The sequence below is a fragment of the Gouania willdenowi genome, chromosome 5 (assembly GCF_900634775.1).
Source record: "Gouania willdenowi chromosome 5, fGouWil2.1, whole genome shotgun sequence".
Lineage (NCBI taxonomy): Eukaryota > Metazoa > Chordata > Actinopteri > Blenniiformes > Gobiesocidae > Gouania > Gouania willdenowi.
This window is the reverse complement of record NC_041048.1, coordinates 42265461-42285907: the sequence shown is the minus strand read 5'-3', so window position 1 is coordinate 42285907 and position 20447 is coordinate 42265461. Positions and strand designations below refer to the sequence as shown.

At 36.9% G+C, this 20447-nt stretch overlaps 1 protein-coding gene across 4 annotated transcripts in view; it reads left to right on the top strand.

Annotated features, from left to right (window-relative positions):
• fbln2 (fibulin 2) overlaps positions 1-20447 on the top strand; it is a 46577-nt gene continuing 26130 nt past the window's right edge. For all 4 annotated transcript variants that reach the window (XM_028447091.1, XM_028447092.1, XM_028447088.1 and 1 more), the window contains exons 1-4: positions 1-107; positions 3344-4959; positions 19011-19134; positions 19707-19836. In XM_028447091.1, the coding sequence (XP_028302892.1) occupies positions 3414-4959; positions 19011-19134; positions 19707-19836 (1800 nt within the window). In that variant the 5' untranslated portion in view covers positions 1-107; positions 3344-3413. The remainder of the gene's footprint in view (positions 108-3343; positions 4960-19010; positions 19135-19706; positions 19837-20447) is intronic.

Sequence of the window (20447 nt, the reverse complement as noted above, 5' to 3'; positions counted from 1 at the left end):
ATCATCATCATCATCATCATCATCATGTCAGTGGTTTTCACCGGTGGAGGCACGAGGAGAAGCGGCTGCAGCTCCACGAACAGACCGGGAACTCTCACCGGTACCAGGCAAGTCCTCCTTCATTGGTTCTTTTCTCACACATTTAGAACAACTGAAAAGTCAAAGTTTCACATGTTTTACATTCTTTAGAAACAACTTTAATTCTCACGGGGGTCCTGTCTGCCCCCCCCCCCCCCCCCCCCCCCCCCACTGTCAGAACATTACAACACAATATAATGGCTTTTTTTGTCACTTTGTGTGTTTTTGTCTTTTTTTTAAAGCCATTTAGAAGTTTTTCTGTTTTTTTAGTTTTTTTTTTTCTTCAGCAAATAGTTTTTCTTTTTTCCTCGTTTCGTTTGACTGAAGTCATTGTGTGTTTATTCTGTCATTATGTGTGTTTTTGTTGTAGTTTTGTGTCTTAAGTTATTTCGTGTATTTTTCTGTCATTATGTGTGTTTTTGTCGTGGTTTGGAGTGTTTTCTTAATTCCATTTTTATGTTGTTTATGTTCTTTGTAAGTCTGGAGTGATTTTGTGTTAATAATGTGTTTCTGTTGTAGTTTTGTGTCTGGAGTCCCTCACTTTAATAAAGACCTGTCAGAACAATACAGCACACCTGTGGTTTATGTGTATTTTTATTGTCACTTTTAGTGTGTTTTTGTCGTGGTTTGGAGTTTTTTTTTAATTTTATAAAGGCCATTTCTTTTTTTTAATAGTTTTGTATGTCTAGGGTCATTTTGTGTGTTTATGTTATTTAATGTATTTTTGAGCCATTTGGTGCATTTTTTTTTCTCATTTTTTACATTTTTATATTTATACGGGCTCATAAAATTAGGCCAATGGCCACATTCAGTCCCCCGACCATGGGTTGCCCACATCTGTATCAAGTTTTGACAATGTGCGTGCTACTTTATTGTTGTTTAGACTGGAGCTGCAGAAAACATGTGAGTCCACAGCTGGATTTGTCCATTTTATCTAGAATTCCTGTTTTTAATATATTTGTTTTATCTGGGATGAGAAGATGGACTGGTTTTTGTCACTATGTCGGACATTTTACAGATGTTTTCACTCGTTTGACCTTATTCATGATACGAGTTACTAACGATCAGAAAACAACATGTATTAAAGTGCTTTACTGGAGAAGTTATGGAATTTGAAAAAAAAATTAGTCAGTCTTGAAAAGTCATGGAATAATTTAAGTGTTTTTGAGGAGCTTTGAGTGATATATGAATAAATCATTGTATTCAGAAAGTTCTTCAGTAATTACTTAAAGTTCCTTTTCCAAACAAACCTTTTTTAGTTCCAGTGATGTTACTCCCTCCCCCACAGCCTCCATCATTTACATGCAAGTGACAAATTATGCAAATCAGGGAATTGCAGCATTTGTATCCCTGGAGTTACTTTATGACAGTAAATAGTGACTTTCTTTCCTGAGTAAGAATCACTAAATATAAAGCAGTGAGTCTGAGAGAGAAGCATGTGTTCCACATTCACTTCATTCTGTATTTATTTACATTTTTCACCCCAAAAAAAAAAAGATTCCAGAAACAACCTCTGCAGTCAAACCCAGAGAGGATTTCTGCTCAAAACAACAAAGACAGAAGTAACAGTAATAAGCAACGATGCATTCATGTTACCGCCAGAGAAGGACATTTGAAATATGTAAAATAATGTAATGTAAAGGTATCAGTAGCTAGCTTAATGTTCCATGTTAGCAGTGCGTAGCATTAGCAGCTAATGTGTGTTTAACATGGGCTTGAATGATGAAGGTGTTTCCGTGGTAACGGAGTGGAGTGGACAACATGAACGTTGGTCACAGTCATCACACATTGAGCTACAACTCAATGGTTCCTGTTCTAATACCTAATGTTCTTCATTGGCTTTTTAAACATTCACATCAAACCGTTGTTCTGGGGTTTCCATGGATACGGTTGATGGTAAACTCAAAATTCTTGCAAAATCCTTCAATTTCACCCAAATTATTAGATAAGCATTTCCTTAATTCAATAGAAATTGATCACAAAATCTAGAACATTTTAAGTATAGATCCTGTTGGGAATGACATCAGTCACTTGTTGTTGGATATTGTCAGTTTGTTACATATTTAGTATTTTATGTATACGTAGAAGTGTAAATGAACTAACAATAATGTAGAAATAACTTGTTTTTCCTGCATAAAATCAAACTGTTCTTATTTGGCCCCTGAACTACAACATGTCCAGCAGTGGCTGAAGAGCCTGAATAACACAACGTGGATGTTTTCATACTTTGGGAGGAAACCAGAAGGAACAGACAAAACATGAGCTTCCAGGAGGAGAACGTTCCAATATTTATTTTTCTAAGAAAGTGTGTGAGTGAGCTGGAGAAAGTTTTTAACAAAGCAAATTAATGACATGCTTCTGCTTAGCTGATCTTATTCAGACTGGAGCTCAACACATTTAGAATGGAAGGAATGTGGGGAAATGTTTCTCTTAAAGTTGATCCTCCTGTTTTTACAAGTTTGTCCTAAAACCTTCTAAATGTCCTTATTAATAGGTCTATGTCTAACTGAACACATTATTATGCAACATATTTGTTTATTTACCTTTTAAAAATAGGACTACTTTACACTTTTAGAGCCTGTGTTCCTCCATCTTGAAATCATGTGATTGATGATGTCACAGGGCCCCACTGCCTGTAAACATCCTATTGTTTTCTATTGGAGTGAAACATTCAGCCTGGTCACTATAACAACTTGTGCTGGTTTTGTTTGATCTAAATAATCAGGAAAAGTTGATGTCGATGTAAATCTGTTATTTACATAAAAAGGACAAACAGTAAAATCTGTGACCACAGGGGGCGACACTTCCAACTCTAAAGTCTGAAGACAATGAAGCAGCGCGCTGACACGCTCTGGTGGCTGAAGTTAGAGTAAATCATTGACTATTAAAGGACTTCTATCCTCAGGGTTTGTGCGTCTGCAACAGTCTGTGATTTACTCGCTAAGGGGGAGTGAAGGTGCCTTAGGAAAGCTCTTCTTCTCTGCTTTTTTTTTTTTTCAGGTCACAACTGTTTTTATCCTCTTTGGAAAGATACTAAATGATCTAAAAAGGGAATAAATGCTCTAAAACTGTAAAGTAGTCACACTTTTAAAAAGAAATTAAATGAATTTGGTTCATAATAATGTGTTTTGTTAGACTTAGATCTACTAATAAGGACATTTAGAAGGTTTTTGGCCAAACTTGTAAAAACAGGAAGTCTAAATAGGTAAATATCAGGAAGTGACTCTGGTGATATTGACTCATATTTTATTTTATTTTTTTGCAGTTTTCTTTGCGACTGAAGAAGAAGATGCTGAGTTTGTTCTGAGCTTCACTAAAAGCGTACGTCCACAGCGATGGCTGAAGCAATACTTCTGTCCTGTACGTTGCTTTTCTTCTTCCTGAGCTGGTGCCGGTGCCAGCCCGACTGCTCGGCTGTGCAGTGCCCCCTGCTGGATGGATGCATAGAGGAAACGCTGCAGCGCGGTGCCTGCTGTGCCTCGTGCTCACAGAAAGGCTGCGTGTGCGAGGGCTACCAACGCTACGACTGCATCAACGCTGGATTCAAGAATGGGAAAGTCCCCGAAGGAGACTCTTACTTCGTGGACTACGGCAGCACCGAGTGTTCGTGTCCCGCGGGCGGCGGACGCATCAGCTGCCACTTCATCAGCTGTCCTGACGTTCCAGCCAACTGCATCGACTTCTCAGAGCCGCCCGACGGCTGCGTGCAGTGCGAGCGCATCGGCTGCTTCCAGGATGGTGAGAAGTACGAGGCGGGGCATTCGTTCCACATGGCGCCCTGTCAGGTCTGCCACTGCCCCCACGAAGGAGGGAAGCTAATGTGCTACGAAGTACCGGACTGTGACCCTCAGGGAGAACTCACGGATGATGCGTACCTGCACAGGTTGGACCAGGAACAGGACACAGACCACATCTCCACACAGTTCCTCTTTCCTCCCAATGGGAAGCTTCGTCTTTACGATAAAGAGGAGGAGCCAGATGGCCACGACTCTACGCAGCTTCCAAGGAACATCCCTCAGCCTTTGGTTTTACCAACCACACCTTTGTTTGGCTTGTATGATGCTGCCTACAGAAGCTCCGCCCCTGAGGGCTGGAACAGACGGGACAAGCTGGAGCTGAGAGAGCCACATGGAGCTCACGATGTTCTTGTGGACAGACAGGAAATGACAGGACAAGTCCGAGGAGTGAAGCCTAGCACTGCAAGGCCGCAGTTTACCAAGGCGTCAGAGACAGTTTTAAGGAACTCAAGCCTTGCTGGAGGATCATCAACAGATCCTACAGATCAGATACCTGCTCACAAGTCTATTTTCTCTCTGAACCAAGAACTACAAAGAGAAGAAAAACCAGAGTTCTCACATGTGACCACAGAAACCCAAGCAGGAGGTCTTAATACGTCTGATGGTTCTGCAGACACAGGTTTACAAAGTCACACCAAAGGTAGTCGTTCAGGACTAGACGTGGAGATGCACAGGATTATTGAAGAACAACATGGAGAACATATCCATTTGCAGGTTCTCAGAACTACACTGTCTCCGCGTAAACCGTTGACGGCTGGCAGCGAGGAACGATCCAGTGTTGATGAGTTTTTTACTGAGAAGAAAGACAGAGAAGAGCTGACTGTGGCAGAAGGAAAGAACAATGTGTTACTAACCACAGAGAGAACCTACAAACCTGAACCTAGCACCGCATCTCCTCAGAACACTACTCCACCAGTCCATCTCACCTCCACCAGCATCCAACCAACAGGACCACACAGCGTCAGGAAACCTGAGCAGAAGCTACTCCACCCTCACACAGACGCAAACGAGGAATCAGGAGAACGGACGAACAACCAGGACCAGGAGACGCATCACCTGGTTTCATCTCTCAAACCCACTGGAGGTGAGTTCTACAGAAAGATGAAAACAGTGAAATGGAACCAAACATTTAGATAATAATCATTGGAAAGTGTCCATGTGATGGGAATATCAGAGAAAACAAGTCGTGTAGATCAGGGGTTCTCAACCTTGGGTCCAGACTCCTTCAAGAAACTAAAAATGTTTTTTGAGCCCATTTTTGTTTATTTTTACCATTTTTCTGTAACTTCACCAAACTCATCATATTTTAACATATTTTCATCACTTTTTATTGCCATATTTTTGCTCCTTTTAATGTATTTTTGCTACATTTCTCCCATTTCTGACACTTCTACATCACATTTTAATGACTTTTCTACACATTTTTTTTCCACTTTCCAGACATGTTCATCACTAATAAACCATTTCTACCACTTTTACACTTAATGTCACATACTGTATGTTGACTTATTATTGTCACTTTTAACCTCTTTTCACCAGATTTCATGATTATTTTTGTCTATTTAACCACATTCACCATTTGTCATGTCCATTATTTACCAGTTTCAACTAATTGTTCCTACTTTTTAAATTACATAAACCCAACTTTTTAACTCTTTTTCTCTCCAGTTTTGTCCACTCTAATTTACAACTTTTAACCAAAATTTTGTGGTTTTTAAAATCCCATTTTTTTCACCATGCACCAATATTGTCACTTTTAACTAATTTTCTCCACATTTTATGTTCATTTATACCAATTTAACCACATTATTGATTTGTAATGACCATTATTTGTCAGTTTCAACTATTTTTTTCCTACAATTCTAATTCCATTACTCACAATTTGAAACTTTTAACCAATTTCTATAGTTTTTAAAATCTCATTTCTCCTCCTTTTCCACCATTTTTGGTCACTTTGAACCATTTTATTAGTGATTAAAACCAGGATTTCCATCTTTAAGATGACTATAATAATAATAATAAACGTTCCTGGATAACAGTGGATATTATTCAGATGAATAAATAAATGTGGTTATCACAGATTCATAGAACAATGGACCATCATTTTACTGACTTTATGGATGGACCCCAAAAATCTCTCCTTTACTCCCCCTTATAGATGGTCCTGTCTCCACATGACTGTTCTTCAATGTTCATGTCTGTGTTCAACCACCTTCAGCTACAGTGGGGGTCCCTGCTCTCTGGGACCTTTATTTTGGGGGTCGGAGCCTGAAAAGGTTGAGAACCACTGCTGTAAACATCTGTGAAACATTACTCAGAATAGAACTGTTGACATTATGGCGGTGAATGTAATAGATTACTTTATAATATATCTGTTTTTAAAGAAATGCCTAAATCAGAACTGTAGGTTTGACTGTAAAGATGTTTTTCTGTGTGTCCCTGTGTTTAAAGCGCACACACTACATCATGTCTGTTACTGACAGCTACTGACGGTTCCCCACAGACAGGAACATAAAGAGTTACTGATCTCACTCAGAGGAATAAATCCCCTCCGTCCTCAGGCCTGCTGCTGCTTTGGTTGAACAGTAAAACGTGTTGAAGTGATAGATATACGTTCACATCATGTTCCACTTATAGAAGGCCTGTGCTGGAATCCATTATCAAACACTGTGATGCAATGAAAACTAATCAGAACGTTTGAACATGGAACAAAGTCAGTCTGCAAATGTTGCTCAGATTTAAACGTGTTTAAAGTTTGAGTTTTATTAAACTGGTCAATGTATTCATAGTGTTAGAAACACTAGAGGTGATCATAAAGATAGTGCAGCAGCACATTAACATGATGTGTTTAAGATCATAAAGACAGAGATCAGACTGAAGCCTTTGTGTTTTCAACCTTTCACAACTTTTTTTAATACTTTATATTTATTAAGTAGAACAAGAAGCAGAAAAACCCACATTTAGAGCTTCTTTTTTCTCTTTAAATTTCCCAAATTCCATTTCAAAGTTTACCCATTTCTACCATGTTATATTTCCAATTTCACTTCATCATTTTTCCCTGATTTAATACTTTACTGCTTTTAACCAAACATGATGAAATTATTTAAGTCAACTTATTTTACATTTTATATTTTTCAGAGGATTTATGTGAAACAGATGGTTATGCTAACATCACACAAGATGACATTGCAAGAGCGATGTTGGCTTCACTGCTAACCCTCAGCCTCCCGTTTAACAGGAAGAATTCCATAGAAATGTGTGCGATATGATCCCAAATCATTATTTATGAAATCTTTAGTTTCGCCCGAGCAGACAATTCCTCACGTTTTACACTAAATCAGCAAGTAATCACCGACTGTTGAAGACACGATCCCTGAGGATAGAAGTCCTTCAACATTCCATTAATTACTCTATAACTTCAGCCACCAGAGCGTGTCAGCGCACTGTTTAAGGGAAAGTAAAGGTCCCTTAGAAAAGCTGTTCTTCTCTGCTTTGGTAAACTAAATAAGTTTACATTGACATCTTTAACTTTTCCTGGTTATTCAGATCAATCAAAAGCATCACAAGTTATTGTGACTGAAAAATCTGCAAAATGATGTAAAAAAGTTCCAAAATAATGTATAAATCAGGCTGAATGTTTCACTCCAATAGAAAACAATGAGATGTTTACAGGCAGTGGGGCCGTGTGACATCATCAATCACATGATTTCAAGATGGAGGAACACAGGCTCTAAAACTGTAAAGTAGTCCTATTTTTAAAAGGTAATAAAATATATATGATGCATAATAATGTGTTTAGACATATATCTTCTAAAAAGGACATTTAGAAGGTTTTTGGGGATGGACGATCACTTTAAGGTATTTAATGGAGGTGGATTAATGTGAACTTTCTACATTAACAGAATGTTAACACTAAAAAACAGAAAAATACCTCACATAAAAGGACATCAAACACAAAACAACAACAATTACACAAAATGATAGAAAAAATACCCAAAATGATAACAATTCTGGGAAAAAAATGAATAAAAAAGGCACAGATTGACAATAAACAAAATGCAAATATAACATATAATGAAATGCAGAAATGTTCAAAAAGCTGTTGTTGTTTCTTGTGTTAAAGCTCAGATTGGTCGTTATTCTTAATACTGGAATGAATGTTTTTATTATTATTATTTTTTATTTTTTCAGTTTATTTCCGACATGGTTGCATTCACAGAAGTTTTCTTTTTCTCTTTTTTTTTTTTTTTTTTTTTTTTTTTTGTACATGCCGAAAAAGGAGACGAGAGAAGCAGTTTGCTTATCCGAGTCCCGTCCCCTATTTTGAACACAGAAAATTTACATCAGAGCTCGTCTCTCTGGTCAAACATTCTTTGGTTCTGAACACAATTTCATTTTTTTTCTTTTTTTTTCTTCTGTCCTTTTTTGTGTAGGATTTATTCTCATCTGTAGTCAGTGTTGTCTTCTTTTTTTTTTTTTTATTCTTCCTCTATATCGTTGTTCGTGTTGTCCTTCTTCCCCGTAGATTTCATTCCCAAACGTTGTTTTTGTTCCTCCAGTTCAAAAGAAAAGTTCATCTTCTTTCTCATTGATGTGTTGATCTCGTATTCTTGCAAAAATGTCTTTCGAGTTTTTTCTTTATATCTAGTCAAGTTTGCAGCTTGTTTTGTCTCTACATCAAGGTTATTCCAGCTGGTAATAGCTTTATTGACAGTGCTGTATTTTCCAATGTTAGATTTAACCCTTTCTTGTATAAACACATTATTATGTCTTAGTTCATAAGCAGTTTGTTTGTATATGAAACGTTTTTGTATTTGAATTTGTGTGTTGTAGTGTATTATTTCTTGCAGTTTTAGGTATTTGGCCTTTTCAAATAGTTCATTTGTGTGTGTGTTGTGTGGTGCTTTATATAAAATCCTAATTGCTTTTTTTTGTAGTTTAAATAAAGGTTCAAGATACGTTTTGTAGGTGTTTCCCCAGATTTCAGAGCAGTAATTTAAATGTGACCCAACAAGGGAAGAATAGATTGTCTTCAGTGATGTGGTTTGTAGTATTTGTTGTCATTTCCATAGGATGAAGCTGCTTTTAGCAACTTTGTTTTTAACTACTTGTATGTGTTTATTCCAGGTCAGTTTCTCATCTATCCACACTCCTAGTGCTCTATATTCTTTTACTTGTTCTATTATATCCATGTCTAGTTTCAGTCTAATATTTTCTGTTGTTTTTTTATTTCCAAAGCTGATGAATTTTGTTTTGCTAACGTTTAGGGCTAGTTTATTTACATTGAGCCATGTTTGGATTTTTGATAGTTCCTCATTCGTCGTTTCTATTAGAGTTTTAATGTCTTTACCTGAACATAGAATGGTTGTGTCGTCTGCAAACAGCGTTAGTTTAAGGCAATTTGAGACTTTGAAAATGTCGTTTATATATAGAATGAACAATTTTGGCCCTAAAATCGAACCCTGTGGTACACCACATTGTATGGTTTGGCATATTGATATGTTTTGTTCAAAGTCCACATATTGTCTCCTATTTCTCATATAACTTTTAACCCAGTTTAAGGCGTTGTGCCTAATGCTGTAGTTTTGAAGTTTTTCTTCCAGAATATCATGGTTTATTGTGTCAAATGCTTTTTTAAGGTCCAAAAAAATGCCGAATACAAATAAATTATTTTCTAATGCATCTCTTCCGGCAGCTGAGCTGACAGCAGCAAAAGAGCAGAGCGGAGCTCACAGAGGAATTTATTTACTAAACATGAACTTTTTCTTCTGAGAAATGATACGATACCTCAACATCAAACTCTATCATTTACCATCTGACTCTGGCTCTGAGGTAATCATCTACTGCTTTTTTATTTGCTGGCTCAACTGGAAAGCTAAGTAGCAAGCTAGCTAGCTACAAGTAGCAAGCTAACTAGCAGAAGAATGGCTCTTTCCACAACAGAATACAGCAGTCTCCTCCAAAAGATTACTGAACTGGAGACTACAGTGCGAGGAATACAAGTAAACATTGAGGTTAATGGACACTGTGGATATGATAATGATACGACTGTGCCGCTGTTTCAAAACAGCGGAGTGGATAAAGCTAACTCGCTACCAGCCCGTGCTAACAAAGCTATCAGGCCTAGGGAGGATCCTGTTCCCGTTGATAAGCCAACAGGTGCGAGTCCTCCCTGGAACACTCTGGGAGCTAAGCCTAAGAAAAAGTCATATCCACTTCAAAGGCTAACGGGCCGAGCAAAGCGCCCTGATATCAATAATGAGACGGACTGGCCTGCACTGGCTTCGCAGACTGCAGCCTCAACATCAACTCCCTTGTCTGCCCAGGCACAAAAGTGGACATCTGCTAAAGGCAGGAGTATCACCAAGTCACAAACCCAGTTTCATGTAGAACTGGGTAATCGATTCGTCCCACTGCTGAATGACCAAGGATCTGCCTCTACTGAGGTCAACACACAACCTTCTGGAACTGCGAAGACTGAAAGTGCTTCAGGAAAACAAAAGCGACATGGTAGGCCAAAGCAACAACCTCACACACTGATAGTGGGAGACGTTTCTGTTAAAGATGCTCAGAAGATGTTTAGCAGCAACGTGAAAGTGATCTGCTTACCTAATGACACAGTATCAGAACTGGCTGACAAAATCTTGCATATCGTTGCAGATTACCCACATTTGAAAAATGTTGTGATTCATTTTGGGTTAAATGATTTAGCCAAGGAGGAGTCTGAGGTGTTAAAGCAGGATTTCACCCATCTGCTAAAAACTGTGAGCTGTATACAGCCTAAAGTGTTCATCAGTGGCCAGATACCTCCAGTCCGCAAAGGAGATCTGAAATTCTCAAGGATTTACTCTTTGAATAAATTTCTGTCTTCGGCTTGTGCTGCCCTTTCACTAAATTTTATAGAAAATTTTCCTATTTTTTGGGAACGTCGTCATCTTTTTAGAGCAGATGGACTGTGTCTAAACAAGGCTGGAGTAAAACTCTTCACATCCAACTTGTTTTACTTCACCAGTCACACTGCTATCAGTTCTGATAAAGACAGAGGACAACATGTACCATCGGAGAACAAAACAACAAGGAAAGAACATGGAGTCAATGAGCTTCCAGCAAGAAATAAAAATCGCCAAAATGAAGAGGTCAACCCAACCCCCGCATCTCAGGACCCACCTGCTTCACCCCAAAATTCACCTACTTCCACCTCATCCAGCTTCTCTCCTACCCCTGCCTTCTTGGATTTAACTGCCCAGATGAACGAGCTGGTTCTGGCTGGTACAAGACTGACACCCCACCCTTTACCCCACCATGGTCCCATCTTATCTCCTCTAAAGAACCAATCAGCACCACCCATCCCTCCTCAATGATACCAGGACCAGGATCACTCTTCTCCTCAGTTCATCTTAGAGCGACACAGGTCTGATGTGTGCTGGGTCTAGACTGCAATAGCTCTATTTTTAGGAACAACCAGAAAAAGTCAGGGCCCTATGGAGTTAATGCAGCTTCTTTAATTCCTGTGGTGACAGGTAACACAGGTAAAATTGTGAAATTAAAGAAAAGCAAAAAGCTTTATAGAGATAAAAATTTGACTCCTATAACATGTCATCCAAAAAGTCCACCAGTGTCTCCAGTAAAGTCTTTAAAATTAGCTCTTCTTAATGTTAGATCTCTTGTTAACAAGTCACTACTAATTAATGATATTATTTTAACACATCACTTGGACTTTTTATTTCTTAATGAAACATGGTTGAATGATGGTATCAGTAATACTATTCTCAATGAAAGTTCACCACAAGACTTTATTTATTTCAATAAGTGTCGTACTTACAGGAAAGGTGGTGGAGTTGCTGCCATTTTTAAATCAATATTTCAGTGCAAAGAAATAACATTTGGTGATTTTATCTCCTTTGAATATATGTCATTCTTACTGAAGGGTGATTCAAGAGTTCTGTTTTTAGTCGTTTATAGACCCCCAAAATATTCTGGAGAATTCATGGATGAGTTTGCTGAACTGCTGTCAGTTGTATGCACTGAATACAACTTTTTAATAATAACAGGTGACTTAAATATTCATGTAGACAATAACATGGACAATACTGCCAAAGAACTGTATGCTTTAATGGATACTTTTGGTCTTACACAACATGTGACTGGTCCGACACACACTCAAGGTCACACTTTGGATCTGGTTATCTCTAAAGGTGTTGATATCTCTGCTGTTGATGTAAGAGACTTAGCTCTATCTGATCATTTCTGTGTCTTTTTTGACCTAGAGACTGTAACATCTGTTCCCCCTAGTTATGTGTGTTTAAAGAAAAGGTACATAAATGAGAACACAAGTGCACAGTTTATGGAAGCCATAGCAATGACACCAACATTGAGTGCTGAGACAGTTGATGATCTTCTGGATGAGTATAATAGAAACGTCTGTAATGTCATAGATGTGGTGGCTCCAATCAAAACTAAGAGAAAACCAAACGCACAGAAAACACCTTGGAGGAGGACTGAGATAATGCAGAATTTGAAATCTGACTGTAGAAGAGCTGAGCGTAAATGGAGATCAACAAAACTCCAAATTCATCTAGAACTGTACAAAATAAGTCTGCGAAAATTCAATGATGGCTTGTTCAAAGCAAGGCAGCAATACTTTTCTGAAATTATTGCCAAAAATGTCAACAACTCTCGCACGTTGTTTTCTGTAATAGAAAAGCTCACAACCCCCCCAGATCAGATAGCCCCTGAATTACTGTCAGCTGGAAAATGCAATGAATTTGCTGTATATTTCAATGAAAAAATACAATCAATAAGGTCAAACATCAGAACAAACCAGCAAAATCACAAAAAGCTTGAACAGCTTCAACCACTGAGGGATGAATCAACTACAATGTTAGAGTTTATTACAGTGAACACAAAAACAATAGAGGAGACTGTTCAGCAGCTGAATCCATCAACGTGTTGCCTTGACACAAAACCCTCAAACTTCTTTAAAACTGTTGTAAAGTCAATTGTCACTGATTAGTGTCAGATCATTAACTGATCATTCCAATCAGGCACCGTACCAAAATCCCTGAAAGTAGCTGCTGTGAAACCGCTGTTAAAAAAGAGAACACTGGATGCCTCTATACTGGCTAACTATAGACCAATCAGCAACCTTCCATTCATGGCCAAGATCATTGAGAAGGTGGTCTTCAACCAACTGAGTCAATTCTTAACATTCAACAAAATATTTGATAAATTTCAATCAGGTTTTCGTTCTCATCACAGCACTGAAACTGCTCTTATCAAAGTGATCAATGACATAAGGTTGAACACTGATTCAGGAAAAGTATCTGTTCTCATTCTGTTGGATCTAAGTCTACATTTGACACTGTAGATCATACAATTTTGTTGCACAGATTGCAAACATGGGTTGGACTAAATGGAAAAGTAATGCAATGGTTTAAGTCATACTTGGAGGAGCGAAGCTATTTTGTAAGCATTGGAAACTTTGAATCTTACAGATTACCAATGTCCTGTGGGGTTCCTCAGGGATCTGTTCTTGGACCCCTTCTGTTTAACCTTTACATGCTTCCTTTAGGACAAATTTTACAGAACTGTAAGGTTGATTATCAGAGCTATGCAGATGACACACAACTATATCTATCACTGAACCCAGATGACTATGGTCCCATTGAAGTGTTGTGTGACTGTTTAGAAAAAGTAAACTGCTGGATGAGTGAAAACTTCCTTCAACTAAACCATGACAAGACGGAGGTGATTGTCTTTGGTAACAAGGAAAAGAGGACTGCTGTCAGCAAGTATCTGAGTCTGGATCTTTAGAAGATAAAGACCAAGTCAAAAACCTTGGTGTTCTGATTGACTCAGATCTTACATTCAGCAGTCAGATCAAATCTATCACAAAAACATCTTCTACCACCTAAAGAACATCTCCAGAGTGAAAGGTTTAATGGCTCAGAAAGACCAGGAGAAACTGGTCCATGCTTTTATCTCCAGCAGACTGGACTATTGTAATGGTCTTCTGACAGGAATCCCCCAAAAGAGCATCAAACAGCTACAGCTGGTTCAGAACGCTGCAGCTCGGGTCTTAACCAGAACAAAGAGGTCAGAGCACATTACTCCAGTTTTAAAGTCTTTACACTGGCTCCCAGTCAGCCTCAGAATAGACTTTAAAGTTCTGCTGCTGGTGTATAAATCTGTGAATGGGTTTGGTCCAGAATACATCAGTGACATGTTAGTCAGGTATGAACCCAGCAGGTCTCTCAGATCTATGGACACAGATCAGATAGTGGAGCCCAGAGTTCACAGTAAACATGGTGATGCTGCTTTTAGTTGTTATGCTGCAAAGAAGTGGAACAAACTGCCAGCGGAGCTGAAGTCAGTATCTAATGTGAACATTTTTAAATCAAAGTTAAAGGCACTTTTTTTCTCTACTGCATATGATTGAGAGAGAGATTTTTTGTCATGTTGTTGATGTAATGATGATTTTACTGATGATTTTAATTGATTTTACTGATGATTTTAAATGTTCTTATTGATTTAAATGTTCTTATTGATTTTAAACAATTGAATGTTTTATCATGTAAAGCACATTGAGTTGCCTTGAGTATGAAATGCGCTATATAAATAAATTTGCCTTGCCTTGCCTTGCCTTGCCTTATATTTTCCGTGGTATCAGTTATAGCCATTGCTGTTGAACGTCCTTTTCTGAACCCATATTGGCCTTCGTGTAATATATTATTCTCTTCTATGAATTTGTCCAGCCTTTTCATGAACAGTTTTTCTAGAATTTTCGATAATTGCGGTAATATTGAAATAGGCCGATAGATGGTGAAATCTCGTTTGTCTCCACTCTGTGGATCAGTCTGATTTTTGTGATTTTCATTTGGTCTGGGAAAATACCATTTTTGAATGAGAGATTGCTGATATATGTTAGCAGTGGTGTTATTTCAGCTGTTATAGTTTAGCCTTTTCTATTATTTTGGTTAGGTTCTCATTAAATATGTCTATTTTGCAATTAGGAGCTCATTACAAACAACAGATTAATATGTTCTCTCCCTTTTGTCTTGTTATTTTTACTGTTACACATTCCATTACTCCTTCCACAGTTGTACTCATCGACTCTAGTATCTCAATTTCATTGTTATCTTTTATGTATAATGCCACCCCACCACCTTGCTTATATAATCTGTTTTTACAGACAAATTTATATCCTTTTATTGTAAAATTCATACCTTTCTCTTCATTTAACCAAGTTTCTGACAGTGCTATTATTTCAAACTTGTACAAGGTTGTAATGTAATCCTTAATGTTTTCAAAATTTGCATACATACTACGACAATTGAAATGAATAAGTGACAGACCTTTTTTACTCTTGGATTCCACATTGAATTCATTGTCCGTAAAGTAAGCACAGTCTGAGTTTTGTTTCCAGTGTTTATATAGATCTGGATCCATATCCATGATCACCATCAGTAATGTTGTTGTTTAGGTGGATCCTTCGTATTTTCCCCAAATCTTCCATCGTTTTGATGAGGTTTGGTTTTCCGTTCTCTTCTCCCAGTGGTGTGATATATATCCTGCAGTTTCTTGTCCACGTCCTCAATTTTTCCTCCTTTTTTTATTTGGCGTGCCTTCCATGCAATGCTTGCATTTTGTTTCGTCAGGTTTTCATTGATGTACACCTTCGTTCCCTTCAGTTTATTGCCTTGCTTCAGTAGTTGTCCTTTAAATTTCATATTTGTGAAGGTGATTTTTACAGCTCTGTTATCATTATGCTTTGGCAGGAGATGGCAGGAGTTGATGTTGTCAGGGTTCAACACAATGTCCTTCGACTCCAAGTAGTCAACGACCTGTTGTTCAATTGATTTTGTGTCTTCGTTATTCGGTTCCGTTGCCTGTCTCAACGCACTCGCGTAACTCCTGGGTATTATCTTTAGGCCTGTAATGATGACATCTTTCTCGCTTTCCTTTTGTTCCAGCTCTTCAACCCTCACGTTCAACGGTTTTATTTCTTCAGCATTCCTCTCATTCTGTTGTTTCAGTACCTTTGCTTCACTTTGAAGGTTTTCCAGTGATTTTTCCAGCGTCTTTTCCAACGACTTTATCTCGGCTGTGATCCGTGTAGATAGATCGTCTTTGAGGTTTCGTATCATCTCCTTGACCTCTTCCAAACCCGGATCAGGTTCTGTAGGGCCTGCAGGCGGTTTTTTAACCATTTTTCTTTTTGTCTTGGGCCCAAGTTTTATTTCTCAGGCTGTCCAGCTGCAGTTGTAAGCTGTCAATGATCATGTTGATCATGTGACCCTCGGATCAGTTTGTAGCCTCGCTGTGATCACAGTTGTCCATCGCTGGTATAAAGGTTACTCTTTATTCAAATATTAAACTATTTTTCTTTATGTGACATTTTTATTTTGGACCCAAACTTTGGGTTATTTCACCACTCGTTAGTTTTTTTAATCTTTTACATGAAGCTTAACTCTGTCTGATTATAATTTATTGTTTATTAGTTTTTCACTAGTAACAAAAAAAACAAAAAACTATTGCATTAGAAAAACATTTATTTTGAGAACATAATATCTTTTATGAACACACTCCTGTATTTTACATTTGTTTTTCCCCCAAAATACATGAATATGTGTCATTATCATTATCAGAATGTTTTGAGACCAAAGTGCGTGGGACATATGTTGAAATGACCTGTAATAACCCTATAATACTGTACTTTTGATTACATCGTAACCAAAAACAACTGCTTCAAGTGAGTTTGGATGAATATAGACTAGAGGTCGATCGATATATCGGTCGGCTGATACATCGGATCGATATACGGACTTTTTTCAATGTTGGCCATCAGCTGATTTTTTTTTAAATTTATTTTCATTTAGCGTTTTAGAGTAGCCATTAAAGGAAAAAAGAAAGAACATAAAAAACATCCATTCAGATGTATGAATATATATATTTATGTGTGTATATATATATATAAAGTAGTAATAATAATAGTATGGGATAATAGGCTTACAAAAAAAAAGCTGATATAATAGGATAAGAATGTAATATAATAGTGTTATCCTGTTATATCCTTAATAAGATAGGGATTTTTGTTTTACTTAGTTGTGTACGTACACGTACCCCCATTGAGAAACGCTGCTTTAAACTGTTGCTCCTTCAGAGCTTTTCTCTAAAGTTCTGACTCTTTGTTTTTTTCTTTTCCATTCGCTCGTCACTCAAAGGCGTTGACGACAGGAAGTGGAAAGTGGTGCTAATGGAGGGCGGGTCTGAGGGAGGAGTCTCTCTTTCACTCCATGTTTCAGATAATCATGTTTTTGTTTTGTTTGTGAGACGTGGGAGTGAAGTGAACGTAGATAGAGCTGATGTTGAGCACACAAAGCTCTTTGTTCTGTCTGCAGTTATTAGAGAAAATGGTTATTTTAGTATTTCTTCAAAGAAGCTCCTCCAGCTCAGTTCATGGTCCTCCTCACTTTTAGATACGTTCTACCCTTTTCTGCTCCTCGTGCAACATTAACCATCAATGTTACACTCTTTGATGTTAGAAAACAAAAAGCTTCACAGAATGTTAAAGAATATCTTAAATGACAAATGCAAATACAAGTTAAATATAAAGTTGTTGATTTAACAAAATAATTTGCATCTAAATAATGTATTCTGACTATTAAACCTTAGTGTGTATTTTATGATGTCACTGTAGGTTTGAATAATAACACAAACGCAGGATGAATAAAGCAAAGAGAGCTTTGAAACTACAATGGAGGGTTTCTATAGATCTAAACCTAAAGTCTGAGCGTGTTTAATATTAAACATATGTTTTTAGTCTGTTTGTCACCGTGCACAGTGAAAGGCTAAAAGGCTTGTTATAAGAATATTTAAAAGAAAGACTTTAAAGATGTTAGATCCAATATTCATTTAAACTCTGGCTCTACAGTAAACTATGCTAAACTACATAATAGTTCATTTTCTTTTTAAAAGTGCAACTGAAAATGTATTTTGTGCTTTAACAATTGGACTGTAAAACAAATCTCATATCAAAGAAATCATATAAATAAACTATGGTTTTACTCTCTGTGACCTTCTGACCTTGGATTTCATGTTCTTTATTTCTCACTTCTTTCATTTTGTCTTGGGAATCCAAAATGCTTCCACACTTCTGATTTCAAACACGGCGCTTTGCTGTAAAGAAATAATAAAATGAAATATTTTAAAAATAATACTGTGATTCAATTTCAGATTATGATGAACTGTGACACCTTTGAATTGATTTTTAACTGCCTCGCAATTAATCTTTACATCCCTCGTCCTTATTTTTCTTCCATGTTCATCTTCCAATATGTCTGTAACTCCATCACATGTAAAGGTAAATATGGTACAGTAATAAGCTCCACCCACTCTCTCAGAATATAGAAATAGATCTGCTATACATCATATCTGGTGGACATGTCAGCTCCTCTAAATAGTCACTAAGTCAGTGTGTGTTTGGGTCTGGAACATGTTCAGTAAACTACTTAGCATATGTCTCAGCTCCCTGTAATGTGATCAGCTTAGAGCTATGAACATAGACTGTTCACATCACTAATGATTAGTCACAGATATACATTGGTTCTAGACTCACACGCTCTGGAAATATGAACATAAACTGTTTATTTTGACTATTTTCATTGGTCCATTACTGTATGTGAGAATGTAATAATGAATCTGATGTGTTTTAATTTATAATATAAATGTTACTATTTATTTCTTGAGATATTAAACTATTGTTGTTTATGTGACATCTTCTTTACATGAGGCCATTGTAGCGTGGCTCTGTGTCTAATAATCATTGATTATTTATTACTGTAGTTTAGGAGATGTATATTCTGAGAGAGTAGATGGATCTATATTGCTATATCAAATTTCAGTTTCCAAACTAAAAATGTACAGTGTAACTATTGGATAATCACAGAACAATGCGTTTGGACTTCCTGTCAGTGGTTCCTTTGGTTCTCCATGTCTTTAAACATCCTCTGAATGAGTGAAACATGTGCTGGGTCTCCATAGGGACGTTGTTTCATCCGCTATGGCTGAAATATATTGTTTGTTCAAGGTTTTTTTAGTCTGACAGAAGTGCTGAGTCATGTCTTCCTGCTGCAGGTCCAACAGTTAATGGTGAAGACCTCCTGGTGAGCTGCTGTGCCATTGGCCGACTGTGGGCCAATGAAAACCATCACTGTGATCACATGACTCTGATGGACAACAACAGACAGTCTGTGTGCAGGTAACTGACCAGGCCTTACGTCATAGAATCCATCACATGATTAATACAAATAGTTTTATTAAGGACTGTAGTGTTGTTTTATGGAGCGCCCACTGGAAAGTAACAAATAAACTTAAATAAACATTGAGCAACAAACTACGTTTAAAAAAAAAAAAAAGAAACTAGAATTTTATTTACATTGTTTTTGACCAGATTTACAGCAATGTTTGTGAAATTTGTGATATTTTCACGTGAAAATACAACATAATGTTAAAACTAATTCTAAATGTTAAATGTAAATGTTAAACGTTAATTAAGCATAAATATGAATGTAAATATATATATATATAAATCTGAATGCTAAAGTTAAATATTAAATCTAAATGTTAACTCTAAACATTAAATCTGAAATCTAATTAAATGTAAACCTTAAATGTTAGATATCAAATCTAAATGCTAAATCTAAATGTTAAATATGAAATCTAAATGTTAAATATGAAATCTAAATGTTAAATATGAAATCTAAATGTTAAATATGAAATCTAAATGTTAAATCTAAATGTTAAATTTAAATGTTAAACGATGTGTTTCAGTGTGTTACAGAAACAGTGCTGCCTCAGCTCTGTGAAGGACGTTCAGTGTAAAGTGGGTGTGGCTTCAGCCAGAAGAGGAGAAACCTGTGAGAAGAACAGAGAAAACTCCTGTTCAGACGACTCGTTCCACGTACGTTTATCCTTTATTATGAGGTAGTGAGTGACTATTATAAAGCAGTGTGAGCTCCACTTTATCAGAAGTAAAAGTAATAATCATAAATATCATCATCATATAATTAGAAAGTGATACAAATGAAATGCATTGATTTTATTGAACATATTTAATTTATTTTAATTAGTTCCTTTGCAGGAATTGCTACATTGTTCTATTTTCTGATTAAATCTTGACATATTACCCATAATAGTAGACGGAGAATTATCAATACGTACTTTCAAATGGTTCCTTACTCAAGGTTTATTGTATAAACAAGTAGGAGTCACCCATCATGCATATTAAATTTCATTTTCCCAGAATAAACACCAATAAACAAATAGTTTATTTGACTGAATTTAACTTATAATTTAAAAATGTTATAATGCATTTGTTGACACAAACGTGAGAGTTGGACGAGAATCAATCAACAACACGACTTGATACCAAACACATTTGTATTCAGTTGAAAAAAATAGTTTTGAGGTTGAGTTCCTCTTTAAATGTTTGCCAAGTTCATTTATGTTTGAAATCCAACCAACACTTGATGACTTCCTCAGTGACGAGCCAAAAAAACTGCTGAGTTCTTC